A 14,355-nucleotide genomic window follows, 5' to 3' on the forward strand; every position below is an offset into this window, starting at 1 on the left:
TAAAAAAGAAATTGGACCTCAACTAGTAGGGGAATTTCCAAATCTGTCAAAATTGGAGAAAATGGTTGTGTCCCTTTAATAGCCGATACACTGCAGTATGCTGATGCAGCATTATGTCTCCAGAGGGTGATAAGTGATACTGACTTCCACGCTGCGCCAACCGTAGGAAATATATAAAAAACCTGTTTCTAATAACAATATGACAACAGGCTATTCATGAAGATAAAAGACTCTATCTGTTCCATCACTGGCGTAACTGACATCTCACAAGGCAGGAAATTAATGTTCAGCCCTCAGTGAGGCTTCAGCATTTAAGGCCTCGGATCAGATAACAAGATCATTCTTAATCATTTTTCCGGGGGTTATTTCTGAATTTTTGTCAGAGGCATCAGAGAAGGGATTAAGAAAAACATTTAAAGGAGAACTACCTTTAATACACAATGTGGCGATATATGACATAGAGTACTGGGGTATTTGAAAACTTTTCGCCCATTCAATAAAAAAAACAACTACAAAAAAACACTTCATTCAACCTATAAAAGCTGATAATAGAGAACAATAGATTGAATTCGACCGCACAGCAGGGAATGATAAGGCTAATATTAGTGCCCCTTTAAGATGTTAATTATTATTGTGAATTGAGTGACTGGTCACTGATTTTGCGGTTGCTATGCAGTGTGCTCATGGTTACGACCACCTATTTAGTGAGCACGATATTTTCCATTATTGATCAATTCCTTTTTGGATACTGGGACCAGTGTCATAGGAAACTACCAGAGAACCTGAAGAAGACCTGGGGAGAACATACAAAATCCATGTCGATGTTGCCTCTGGTTAGACTCGGGTCCCCAGTTCTTCAATAGCAGTTCTGACCATTGATGTACACTGACAACACTTCAAAAATATTAAAATGGGCCGTTCAGTATTGAATCTTCTGGCACTAAATGTTGGGTCTTCCATATATACAACATGAGCTGGTGGGGTACATCACGACACTGAAGAACCTTCCTATAACCATCAGACCCTTCAAAATCTCTTGGCCCGTGAAATGATGGACAACTCTACTGATTATATCTGCTCGAATTTCCTTGCAATCTTCTGTGTCTATCACCCCCTTCCCCCATCTCCATCCATCTTCTACAAGACAAATAAACAGTGCATCAGTTCCATTCACCTGAGTAAACAGTGGTAGTTTACTCCTTGTTTACGCAAAGGGGGCACGAAAGTTTACATACGGCTGATCCAGTTTTGATTAGTAATTATTAGGCTTGGGCTTTGGATTGGTCACCAATTATCATGGATCACAGATTAGGTTGAGTGATGGTCACACTTGTTGTTCAGCCATAGCCCCCAACCGAGCCAAGTTTTGTGGCATAAATAGCCCTTACGGTTATATCATCTGTGACCTGAACCCATCAGCTAAGGGTTTGCTAAACGAATGGCAGTCTTTCCAGCCTGAAGGCTATCTCCTATCATCATCCCATGACTTAGGGCCCATGAGAATTGGGAATTGTGAACTACTTTTATCCAAAAACATCAGGATTAAAACCCACTTTGGGGTTTTTAGAGCAAAAGTAGTCAAGAACTTGTTGTCTATACGACGACGCGATCCTTTCTTCACAAGACGATAGAAAGTCCTGGTATGGGTAAGGTCACACTGACCATCGGTGTTGATGAGACATCTGCCCGTCTACACTTACAAAAATTGGCTAAGACAATTTTTGTTTGTGGGTGTGAACAAAAATGTTCGGGGCGCCCAGATAGCCTGTCCCACCCGAGGCTTGTGACCACTTCTATAGTAGTATTAGTTAGACAGTATATAGCATGGTTGGTAGATTACTACCATGGAGCTGTTATTTGGGCACCATACTGTATGACTCCTATATTTAGGCACTATATGGTGCGGTATATGACATTATACCATATTAGTGAGGAGGAGGGGTCAACAGAGGGTACCACGTAGTGCACCATCCAACATAACGCGACCCTGAACGTGCCCCCAATTTATAAACCACATGGGATATTTTATTTTTCAAAAATACTGCTGCCCTTTATAACAATCCTCCATCTTGTCGGATAAAACTAGCTCTGCCAACAAGACAACACTTTTTATTAATTCATCCCTCCGATGTTACTACAAATTATTTCCGTAGCCAGAAAAACAAAAATGGCTAACTTAAAAGAACTTTTCTTGTGACATTTCCCACATAGAAGACACAACAATTGTTTGCGGATGGTAAAGAACGCATGGATTCATCATTTTTCGACTCTTCAAGGTTCTTCCCTCCACACACACTAAGTGCATTCCTAAACAGGCTGTAGTCAATAAGAAGGGTCTGCGGTGTTTAATTTCTTCCAGGGTTGAGTTGTAGATGAGTAGAGAGTATGTTCTTTTATCAGGGGAGTGTGCGAGGAGTTCAGGAGGAGGCGGTGCCTGCAGCCACAACTTTTTGTCACACCCTTGTCACGCCCTCCGGTGGGCGGGACCTGCACGTTCAGTGTGGAGAGCTCAGCCTGGAGCTCTCAGTGTACAGTGAGCTGGCTGTGGAGAGGTCTGCGCTGCTGTTACTGCTGGTAATTGAGATTTGCTGGTCTCAAGTGATGGGGAGAAGAAGCTTGGGAGCTCCTGGGTAAAGTTTTGTCTTCCGCACTGGGCAATGTCCGCACATTCTGCTGCTGCCCTTGTCCTTCCCTCCTGGATTATTACCTCCTAGTGCGGTTTTCTTGGATTTATTCTTGGTCTTGGTTTGCTGTGACTTGCCAACATGCTAAGGAGGGTCCTGCTCAGCGTCTTCATGGTGATTGTCACAGGCAGAGGGACCTCACTGCAATACTCCAGTGACATGTGCAATTGGAAAGGAAGGTAAGAAAGCATTTGGCACCTCTATTATACCAACTTTATATCCTGGCACCCGACCCCCCCTCCATTCAACCCTTCCTTTCCCTCCTGCAGAGGGGTCTCAGCTGTAGACAGACCCTTGGTGTGAGGAGTGGGAGGTGGCACTTTATTCCTTTCATGTCCCCTTCAAAAGAAAGTTTTTGTTTTTTGGCAAGGAAATGTTAACTTCTGAGCGTACCAGTGATTTATCCTCCTACGAATGGCCCCAAGAGCTTGTGATCGAAGATTAGTAAATCCTAGTGAAGCGGAAAAAAACCAAAAACTTTTTGTCCATTTGTTTTTTTCTTTTTGCTACATTCAGAGATTCTTGTAACATTTTATAGATTGAAGTGAACTTTTTGAAAACTAAGACCTGGTTACACAGTGAGTACAGTGCTCTTGGGACTTGTAATTCCCCTGGGTACTGGGTAGTCAAAGGCCCACAGATGACTGATCTTATGTAACTATTATATTGGTGGGTGATGGGATTTATAGGGACTGCACCCATCCTATAGGCGCAACGCTGAACTTCAGAGGTTACAAGTTCCAAGTAACAAGTCCGTACTGGACTAACCAGTCTATAAAAGACATTGATGTTTTTAAAGTCTCCTTTTGTCCCCTCCGTCTGTGGTTTATAACCTCCAGCTGATTGGAGGCAAAGGTTCTGTGTGGTATTTTCAGCTCAAGGTTGGAGGATTGTAAAAGACAGCTGATTATCAGATGTTCAGCAGCATAATGGGGCTTGTTGTCCACAGGCAGAAAAGTTTTTGTCAATCTTTTATTTCTTAGATCTGGCTGTGGGTGGCATTTTCCGAGAAATTAGTCAGAACTAAGTGATAGAAATGAGTGACACAGACTTTATTAAAAAAAACAAAAAACATACACAACCCCCACCAACCTCTACCAGCAGTGCCGCCACCTTAGGAATGTAGGTGGATTTTATGTTTTTGTTTTTGTTACATTTATATTTCCTCAAAGAAGTATTTTAATTGGAACTGTAAATTTTAGACCAGTTTTATCTTTTTGCCTTATCGTGAAACCCATCTTTATGGTCAAACCTAGATTGACTGTTCTTTTCACGGGTCACTGAGCACTGGTGTGTATGCAGAATGCAATAGCCCTGGGGCGAAGTGGGTCTTAAAGTCTAAATTAATTGTGTGCAAACTTTCTACAGCCCATTTTTGGTTTAATGGGAGGGGGAAGTTTATGCCCTAAAATGATTAACCCTTTTAACTTCAAAATACAAAAATTTAAAATATTTGAAAAATAATATTATTTTTTTAAAATGAAACACGCAAAAACATTACCTACACACAGCTAAGACAGGCTCATCGATAAGTAGGACTTTAGGGAATAACAGGGCTTCCTGTACTAAGTGAACCTAAAACCTACATGAAGGTCATACGGGCGACCTGTCTCCATTTGACATAATAAAACTGAAAATTTTTGTAAAAATTCACTTAAAATATCCTACAATGTAGAATCTGGCAAAGCGAGAACGTTGTGTATTGGTCTAATCTTGTTTAATCTGCCTCCACCTAAAAGGTAACAGAGGTGCGACTGTCTATGGGTTCCGACTATTAGCCGAGACGTCTGCCGGTTACATCATAGTCTCCTAGGTTTCCCTTTGGGTAAATTGGAATAACATGAAAAGGCACAAAAAAACCTCACCTTAACCCTTTACGTCTAGCACATGCATCTAGTGTCCTCTATACATATAAATTGCAAGCTCTTGGGGTCCAGGTTGGAAATATTAACAGTCAAATTCCTGTTACTTTTTGTATTTCGTGGACTTTTTGAGTTCTTGCCCCCATTTATAATGACCTTCATCTTTCTTCTCCCTAGTGGACTGACCCACGAGAGCCACAAGAAGGATGTGGAACAAGTCTATCTGCGATGCTCTGAAGGTTCGGTAGAATGGCTTTACCCCACGGGGGCGCTCATCGTCAACCTGCGCCCCAACACCTTCACGTCGAACTCCCAGCACTTTACTGTTTGTATCAAACTTTTCAAAGGCTCCAAAGGAGCTAATATTTATTTGGAAAAAACTGGAGAACTCAAGCTTTTAGTACAGGACGGTGACCACCAGCCCCATAAAGTCCACTGCTTTAGCTTGGATCAAGGAGGCTTGTTTATTGAAGCGACGCCCCAGTTGGACATTAGCCGTAAAATCACTGGTTTCCAGTATGAACTTATAAGCCAGAGGACTCTCTCGGATTTGCACGCAGTTTCTGGTAAGGATAAAAGTTGGAAGAAACCAACAACCTAAACATTTTAGTTACCCCCCCCCCCCCCCCCCCCCCCCCATCCTCTATGCCACCTGAGCTTTCTACAATCTGTTGTAATACTCTGGCCTGCTGCTAGGTGGCGCTGTGGGAAGCTGAAAACACCAATATCAATGTTTTTAATGCAGTACATTTTTGAAATGTATTATATATATTTTTTGCCTATCTGATAGTTTTGATTTATCTTGCTAGTTTGTAATAGGACTGCATTTAGTATCAGTTTTACTGCCGCAGCAACCAGACTTGGGTCACTAAATTTGGTTCTGTAGAACGGCGGAGCGTCAGAGTTAAAACCTTATTATATGCTAAAATGTGTCCGTACTATGACCGCGGGATGCCAGCCAGCCTTATAGGTGTTTTCATGTATTTTGCCTCCATAGATTATTTCAATTCTATAACAAAGTTACGAATAGTGATGACATCATGAGCTTCGTTATAAACGCTAGCCACTGATTGGTTACAAGCTTATGACCCGCTGCATTAACTATCTGCTTGTCCCCATTTAATTGCCAGTGATGCTCTATACAACACGGCCTACACCCAGTTTACAAATACCATAATGGTAGTAATTTAGGCTTGTGGAGTGCAGTCCGCAGCAGGTTGATTATTATATCTGAGTGTGGTAGGACCTGCCGAGAGTGTCTGACTCAGCCGAGATGTAGTAATTTACAGGATCTAAACAAAACAAATGGGGCGTGTATCCCTGCTTGTGCGACACGCCCTAGGTCGAAGACGTGGAGTGACATTTTAGTGAAGTGTGCTGGAATGTCAACCTGGTCTTTGTGTTTGGATAGTTGCTACTCATTTGTAAATACAATTTCTACTTGTTTTTTTTTAACTTTTTGGGTGTTACTTTTTTTAGTTTGACCCAAAAATTCCTATAGATTAAATCTTCCCTGCTGGATTTTAGCTGTAGCAACAATGCCCCTAGTGGTCAGTTGTGGAAATGGTATAATATTTGTGTTTTATAAATTTGCATTACATTTAAATGACCTTGGATGTGGGGTAAATTTTACTCCGTAAGGCTATGTTCACACGGGGTATTTTGAAGAGTTTTTTGACGCGGAAACCGCGTCGCAAAACTCGGCAAAAACGGCCCGAGAACGCCTCCCATTGATTTCAGTGGGAGGCGTCGGCGTCTTTTTCCCGCGAGCAGTAAAACTGCCTCGCGGGAAAAAGAAGCGACATGCGCTTCCGCCTCTGACCTCCCATTGACTTCAATGGGAGGCAGGAGAAAGCGTATTTCTCGCTGGTTTATGCCCGCGGCGCTCAATGGCCGCGGGCGAAAAACGGTGCGATAATCGCCGCGAAAATCGGCGTGCAGGGAGAGGAATATCTGCCTCAAAGTTCCAAACGGAATTTTGAGGCAGATATTCCTCCCCCAAAATACTCCGTGTGAACATAGCCTAACACTGCAAGGAAAATATGGCCGACCTTTTCAAGTGCAGGACAATTGGCCTAGGCGAGCTACGATTGTCCCTCGGGGCATTTCCTCATGGAAATGTATCGGTAATGCATTACTTATTAACCTGATTGTGGAAAATTGCTGTAAGGAAATGGCTCAATTAGGGCTTGCTTCAGATTTTATGGTCCAGTAGTGTCAACAGAAATCTCTTCCCCCTCCCCCTCCCCCTCCACCTGGGTCTTGCAAGTGACAAAAAGTTTGTTTCCCTGAGACCATAGCTGGAGTAGGAGGAGGACATTTTATGGGCATTCTGTAGAGCCTATAAAAACAGCCGTGTAGGGGAATAATATGTCTGGGCTTGTTTGAGCAATACTTATGGTAATATTTACCTCCCTACGCCACTCTTTTTGGTAAATTTATTTTATACTTATACAAAATAAAACATAAAAAACAATTCAAAAAAGAAAATCAAAAAGTTCTGGATTATAATAAGTACATGCAAGTGCAATAGCAACCCCTACTGGCCTTGACGCTGTACTGCACCCCTCATAAACATAATAATTTTCGAAATAGTGCTACCAGAAGAATACTAAGGGTAGAGCAATCTATAGCAGATAGGATACAATAGGAATGGGGACCTTGCCCAAACAAGCTTAGTCTTTAATTCCTCGATTTAGGCGTACCCTTGTTGCAATAAGAATTACGAAGTTTTAATAATTGAGTGCCAATAAGGGACATCTAAGAAGTGCACATAACTACAAGTACCAGCATGCTCTGAGCTGATCAGTCGATCATTTTGTGTTTTTTTTTTTTAGTGCCCCTTTAATAAGGTGTTAAGTCTTATCTTGATTGAATCTGGTGATTATTGCCCCTGGCAAGTTAGATATTTGAGTCGAGTCTGTGGTGTCTTTGCGTTTTGAAAGATCTGGAAGGAACCGGTCGTCGTTGACACAAATTTAGTTGTCGCAAATTTTCTGATTTCGTTCCAGTTGCAGATGATTACAAAAACATGGCATTCCAGAAACAGCGCCACTCCTGTCCATGGGTTGTGTCTGGTATTGCAGCTCAACTCCATTAAAGTGAATGGGGCTGAGTTGCCATACCACACCCAACCTGTAGACAGGTGTGGCGCTGTTTTTTTAGAAAAAAGCAGCCATATTTTTCTAATCCTGGACAACCCTTTTAATTCCTAATTATCAAGAAGGCAAAATGACTTTGGTCTGTGTGTGTTTCTGTATATAAATATGTGAGATGTAAGGAGGTGGGGTAAATAAGATGGAAAAAATAAAAAATAAAATAACAAATTCTCTATATTTTTGTATTTTATCTGCACATGTCCAGCAGGGGTAAGGTTTGTAATTACTTACATGAATAGGGGGTCTTAAGTGAATAGGTGCTAATCCCTTATTGTAAAGCTGTGGTGGTAACCATACAATTGTACGTTCTCTCGGCTTCTTCAGGGTCTTGTCTTGAAAGAAAGAGAGGATTTACCTTCTATAGAAATGCAACTGTAGTGTAACGAGAGCAAAAAGAAAAACTTAAGGGAATAACCCCCTCCCCCATATACTATGTACATATAGACGGGGCCTATATGACCATATAGAAGGATACATTGTTGGTTGCTACTGAAGGGGGTGCTATTGGCCTGAGCAACCAGAGTTTTAATCCTGAACCTTTGGAAAGATTTACTGATTGAGCATTATTTGGGCACTATATGGTATTATTTAAAGGGGGCACCCATAGAAATTTCTGCATGGGGCACCAACCAACCCAAGGCTGGCCCTGAATTTAGAGTTCCTCCATAAAAAGAGTCCATATTATTGGGCAATAATATGCTGGTTTAAAGGGCAGTGGCTTGAGCAGTTTCCCATAAAATCTCAGCATTTGGCTTCAGTTGAGTTTTTCTTTAATTTGCCCCATTTCGGCAGGACTGGGTCATGTCTGTGGGGGCCATCAGACAATCCCGAGCAGCTGAGAGAAATTTTTCTGGCCCATTGGAGCTGCCCTACTAATCCTTCATGCTCCGGTGATCTGTGTTTTGTGGAGAGATGTTGGAATGTGTGATCATCGTTTTGTATATATGACTGAGCTTCAAAAACTCTAATTGTTTGCTTGGCTCGGGGTAAGGCTTGAAGTCCGATTTTATGAAAATGGCCCATTTCTTGGTAGACTGCTCATGAATCGGACCCTCTTTAGACCCCTCTTTAGAATTTCAATGGCCGTAAGCTGTCAGGTGCTTGTAGGGGCAGCTGGGGTTAAGCCACAAAACCCCTTTGGTGTTAGAGGAATCTGTCAACTTGCTGCATTCCCTAATCCTCCTCCTCCTCCTCCTCCTCCTCCTCTACTGTGTAATTTGACTTGTCTGGTCCTGGGGTTGTGATTTCTCATCAGGGAGGTTCAATCGAACGCATCATCTCCAATCACATCAAGGAAAATCAGTGCAATGTGCGGCCATTCGCCCCCTCTGATCCCTAACGCCGTTCCAGCATTTTACCTCCTTAGATGAAAGCTAAGAGGCAAAATAAAAAATTTGGTGAATTTTTGATTTTTGTCTATTCGATTAGGTCCATGCTTTATGGCAATGGGCAGTTACAGAGAAGACAGGAGCGCTGCCACAACTCCACATTGAGCTGCACATTTTTTATAATTTTTGGGTGCCGCAAGTTCCAAAGATATCCAAGTGGTTGTGAGGACCAGGCCATTACATGCCCTGTAGTGATGACCATACCGCACTGAGAATTTAGTTTAGCGTAGATTCAATACATTTTCCAACCAATGTCCCAGGTTTCTATTGGTCGGGAAGGTTGGCACCTTCACATGGGATTATATGTTATGTTCACGTCCTATGTGCCAAAATATCTTTCTATATGTCCACATTCAGACATTTTGCAATTTATATACTGAAGTACTCTCTATAAAAAGTCGAGTCACTTTGTAAATGCATTGTTACTTATTAGATGTAATCTCCGAGCATTCCCTGCTTGTTCAGTGTCTACAAAGCTGGCTGACTTTATTTACATTCTAGGAAGTGTCTACTTTCACCAGGCACGGTACAGTCATCTGGTTTAGGAAAAACAAACTGTTAGAAATAAACCTGGAACAAGAGCTCAGCTAAGATGTTAAGAGGCCGGCTGTCAACAAACATGCTGCCTGTTTAAAGAAAAACACATGCAGAATAGTGAGTGCAGCTCTGGAGTATAATACAGGATGTAACTCAGGATCAGTACAGGATAAGTAATGTAATGTATATACACAGTGACTCCACCAGCAGAATAGTGAGTGCAGCTCTGGAGTATAATACAGGATGTAACTCAGGATCAGTACAGGATAAGTAATGTAATGTATATACACAGTGACTCCACCAGCAGAATAGTGAGTGCAGCTCTGGAGTATAGTACAGGATGTAACTCAGGATCAGCACAGGATAAGTAATGTAATGTATATACACAGTGACTCCACCAGCAGAATAGTGAGTGCAGCTCTGGAGTATAATACAGGATGTAACTCAGGATCAGTACAGGATAAGTAATGTAATGTATATACACAGTGACTCCACCAGCAGAATAGTGAGTGCTCTGGAGTATAATACAGGATATGACTCAGGATCAGTACAGGATAAGTAATGTAATGTATGTACACAGTGATCACCAGCAGAATAGTGAGTGCAGCTCTGGAGTATAATACAGGATATGACTCAGGATCAGTACAGGATAAGTAATGTAATGTATGTACACAGTGATCACCAGCAGAATAGTGAGTGCAGCTCTGGAGTATAATACAGGATATGACTCAGGATCAGTACAGGATAAGTAATGTAATGTATGTACACAGTGACTCCACTTTTTTACATAGATTAGTTCTGTATATAAACTGTAAAATGTTTTTCAAAATTGGACATACCCTTTAAGTGAGCTTCCAATTGCGGAGTCCACAAGTTTTGTCTACTGTCCCCACTGCCATGTTCCTCCTGACAACCTCCAGATCAGAGGGCAAGTCTCACAGCAGCTGGAACTTGCGAAAAATGATGTAATTACATCTACTGGGCCGAGCAGCGATTACAGAGGCCTACACGGGGATCTGCGGAGGGGACCGCTTCAGGTTACCTAAGGATACAGTCAGGATCTTTTTAAAGAATTTCCCTGTAGGTTTTGGCAGCTGACCGGCACAATGCTGGTATTATCTGGAAAATGGTTGAATTACAGTCCCCTGAGTCTAGGGAGATGCAATAAAACTCTGCTCTTTTCTGTGTCATGAATAGATTCTTGTTAGGATAACCCCGAGTAGAGATTTCGGCCACTTCCAGGGAAAATTTGCATGCTGCCGTTCCGACACAAACCTTTTTGCTTCTAACTGTCTGTAGCGTCTTCCTATCTGGCAGCGGGCAATGGTTACAGCTGTGCGCCGTCTACGTGAGCCATCCGATGGGTCCAAGGAACATATTAAACGGCGATTGTAGAAAGCGGCGCAACGTCTAATTTTTCGGTGTAACCAGTCAGACTTTTTCCAGTGCTGTTGTAAAATACTGTCACTCTCAATATATTGCACGTGATTAAATGCTGAATATTTCGAAAGGAAATTGGGGCGGTGCATTTTGGGTATTATATCAATTTGTGTAAAAAATCCTGGCCATCAGTCATTGTATTATTACGCTACTGGCAAAGTGATGGGCAGGATACTCCTACACACACGACGGCTGGGGCGTCACACGACAGGTGTTTTTCTCATTATTTGCCGCACGGTTACAGTTTAGAAGACAAGTGGATATTAGCATGCCTGTGGGCCGTTCAGTCAGAGCTCTAATGACACAACTATGCGTTGCTGGAAATAAGTTGAGCTTCAAGTCCTCGGGGCTTAGTCACTTGTGATTTAATTGAGCAACAAACATTTAGAGGGCAAGTCATGACCTGAAATCTTTGGAACCTGCTCAGGTCTTAAAAACAGTGAATAATTGAACATATATTATTTTGCCGTGGGACGCGGCCGCCGCTCCTCCCCATCATTAACAAATAAAATTAAGACCATTTTCAAAAATTTGCAATTTTTTTTTTTAACCACATGGGAGTCGCCCACACGTAAGAACCTGCAGCAGAGCTGTCAGAAGGGATTTATGGCTGTCCGGCAGGACCTGCACACAGCCCCGATCCGGTGTAATCCAGTCAGGCTGCGTATTATAAAGCGCTTCCATCGTCAGGTGACTGAAATACTTTGGATGATTTCACAACATAATCCCTACGATTTTATTATTTTTTTATTTGGGAGACATACGTGCTAATGTAGGATATATATATATATCTATATATAATTTTTTGGACGGTGCTCTTGCTGGAAGAATTGAATATAACGTTGAATTGTAAATCATGGGCCCAAGGGCAAATCCAGTCACCACACACCAAAAAAAATCCTAAAAATATTATAATTTTAAAACCTAAAAATGTACAGATTTCACAATCTCCTTAAGACACCCATACACATTAGATGAAAGTTGGCTGAACCCAACGATCTGATTCTCTTCCCGATGGTAGATGTCAACATGCCCCATTCTTTGTTCCAGCAGGGGATGCAGCCGATTTATTCCCCATAAACCTGCTCGGTCGAGTGGGGGTGTCGTGAGAAATAGATTTTGGGACAACATCTGTCTAAAGTGTATGGGCGGCTTTACTTTGGGAGGATCGGTCGCCCGACCTGTGTAATCCACTTTGTAAGAACTGCTAAAAAGGAGTGGGGGATGGGCAGTGACAACTTCTATGAGCACATTTCCGGCCTAGGAAAACGGTTGTCACTTTTTAAAGCCTATTCACCCGCTGCTCTGACAAAAACGGTGTTGAATATACTTATGAATTATTCTAATTCTTAGCCCTATATGTACAAGAAAATTCATATGAACTAAAAAAAAAAATCATACCGGAATGTAGCAGATTTTTATTTTTTTTGTAATGTTTTTTAGACTTTTTATTTTTGTAAAATGATGACATTTTTGAACTTTTTTTCTGTTCTGTCCTCGGCACAAGGAACTTTAGCAAGAGTGATGCGAGTTTGTGTAATAAGACAATGCGTGGCCTGTTACGGCCCAGCGTGGGCAAACATAACTTACATCAATCGGCCCATTTTCTTTTTGTTTTTTTTCTTCACAAATCTTGTGATTGTTTTGAGGCTCCGTCCCCAGAATTCCATATTCTGAGTTGTAAAATATAATGCGGAATAAGTGAATTTAGTTGTAACAGCTATCTATCATGAAAGGAGCTATTATTTCATGTCCACTCATCACTGTTTTATTTTTCTTTCCAGATCCCTGCCGGCCGTGCAGTGACACCGAGGTCCTTTTAGCGGTGTGCATTAGTGATTTTGGTGAGTATTATATATTATTTATAGTTCGGTGCATGGTATCATGGTAGCAATAAGATTAGATCTTCCTGCTGAGCTTGTGTTCATATACAGTAGCCAATGTGATCAAGTAAGGCTGCAGTGTAAAGTATGGTGGACTATAATAACTTTAAATGGATGTAAATTCAGTTCTCTACTGCCCTTTTAAGTTTTGTGACTATTTTTTTTAACGGCCTTAGTAGATTAATGGATGTTTTTGTCTTTGCAGTGGTCAAAGGTTCCATCTCGGAGGTAGCGACCGACGTCGAGCCACAGGAATCTATCATAAGTATTTCAGTCGATAAACTTTATAGACAGAAAATCAAGATATTTCAACCCAGCAGAGAAGGTCACGGCTGGGAAGGACATATTAAGACGCCGCTGGAATGTGGTGTGAAAGCCGGTTCGGGGGACTTTTTGTTTACCGGACGCATGCACTTTGGGGAGCCCCGACTTGGATGTGCACCTCGATATAGGGATTTCCAAAGGATATATCTAGAAGCGAAAAATAAGGGATTAAACCCTTGTGACATCATCACAGACTGAACGACGTGGAAAATGCTTTGTTTCAGACGTCTGGATTGGTCGACTACCAGTACAGAAATACTCTGAAGGATTGATAGTAATTGTCAGGACTGTAGGGGGGACTCCAATACTGCCCTGCGCCCCCCAAACCAGCGGACACGGTTACACTAACGTGTCGGAGGTACGAGCCACGCTGCACAAGACGCCATTTTTAAGTCTTACTGAAAACTTAAATTATTTTTATTTTGAGAGGACTCAAGTCTTAAAGAGAAGAATCTGCCATTACTAATGGTTGGAGACCCGTCATGTTTTTGAATTGTGCGTGTAGCAAGCCAGCATGGCGTACGTGTGTAAATGGTGCGAACGTGGACTATGTTGTGTTTTTATAACATGCTTTGTAAAAAGCTCGGTGTAAATTTTCTTTGAGAATGTTTCTTATGAAAGAAATGACTGAAGGTAATCTTTTTGTTTTTTCATTTTTCGTTTTTTATTGTACAATCGTGGTCTGACATTTTGCACAGGCTGGCGAATTGTTGGTAATATTTTTTTTTTTTTAAGTTCCAGTAAAAAATAAAATGCCCTGGAATTTAATGATATTTGTGAATTGTCATTCTTTCAGTCGAACTCCATATACATTTTGGGGCCAAAAAATTATCCCCCCTTTCCCATATAAGACGAGCGAAAAGGGGTTTCCCATAATGAATATCAACTAACCACAGGATAGGTGAGAAATATCTGATCGATGAGGGTCCGACTGCTGGGACCCCCACCGATCACGAGAATGGAATTACCTTGCCGTTCCTGGGAGTCCCATAGGTATGGAGCGGTAGTGCGCATACTTGGTCACCGCTCTATTAATTTCTATGGGGCTGTAGAGCGCCATCTACGGAAGCTCCATAGAA

General features: G+C 41.8%; 1 protein-coding gene across 1 annotated transcript; it reads left to right on the plus strand.

Moving 5' to 3' along the window:
• Positions 1-2,536: 2,536 nt before the first annotated feature.
• METRNL (meteorin like, glial cell differentiation regulator) lies at positions 2,537-14,035 on the plus strand. Its single transcript, XM_075845200.1, has 4 exons — positions 2,537-2,863; positions 4,724-5,112; positions 12,854-12,913; positions 13,158-14,035. Exons 1-4 carry the CDS (start codon positions 2,766-2,768, stop codon positions 13,472-13,474), a joined length of 864 nt encoding a protein of 287 aa, XP_075701315.1. The 5' UTR covers positions 2,537-2,765; the 3' UTR covers positions 13,475-14,035.
• The last annotated feature ends 320 nt before the right edge of the window (positions 14,036-14,355 follow it).

The sequence above is a fragment of the Rhinoderma darwinii genome, chromosome 13 (assembly GCF_050947455.1).
Source record: "Rhinoderma darwinii isolate aRhiDar2 chromosome 13, aRhiDar2.hap1, whole genome shotgun sequence".
Taxonomy (NCBI): domain Eukaryota; kingdom Metazoa; phylum Chordata; class Amphibia; order Anura; family Rhinodermatidae; genus Rhinoderma; species Rhinoderma darwinii.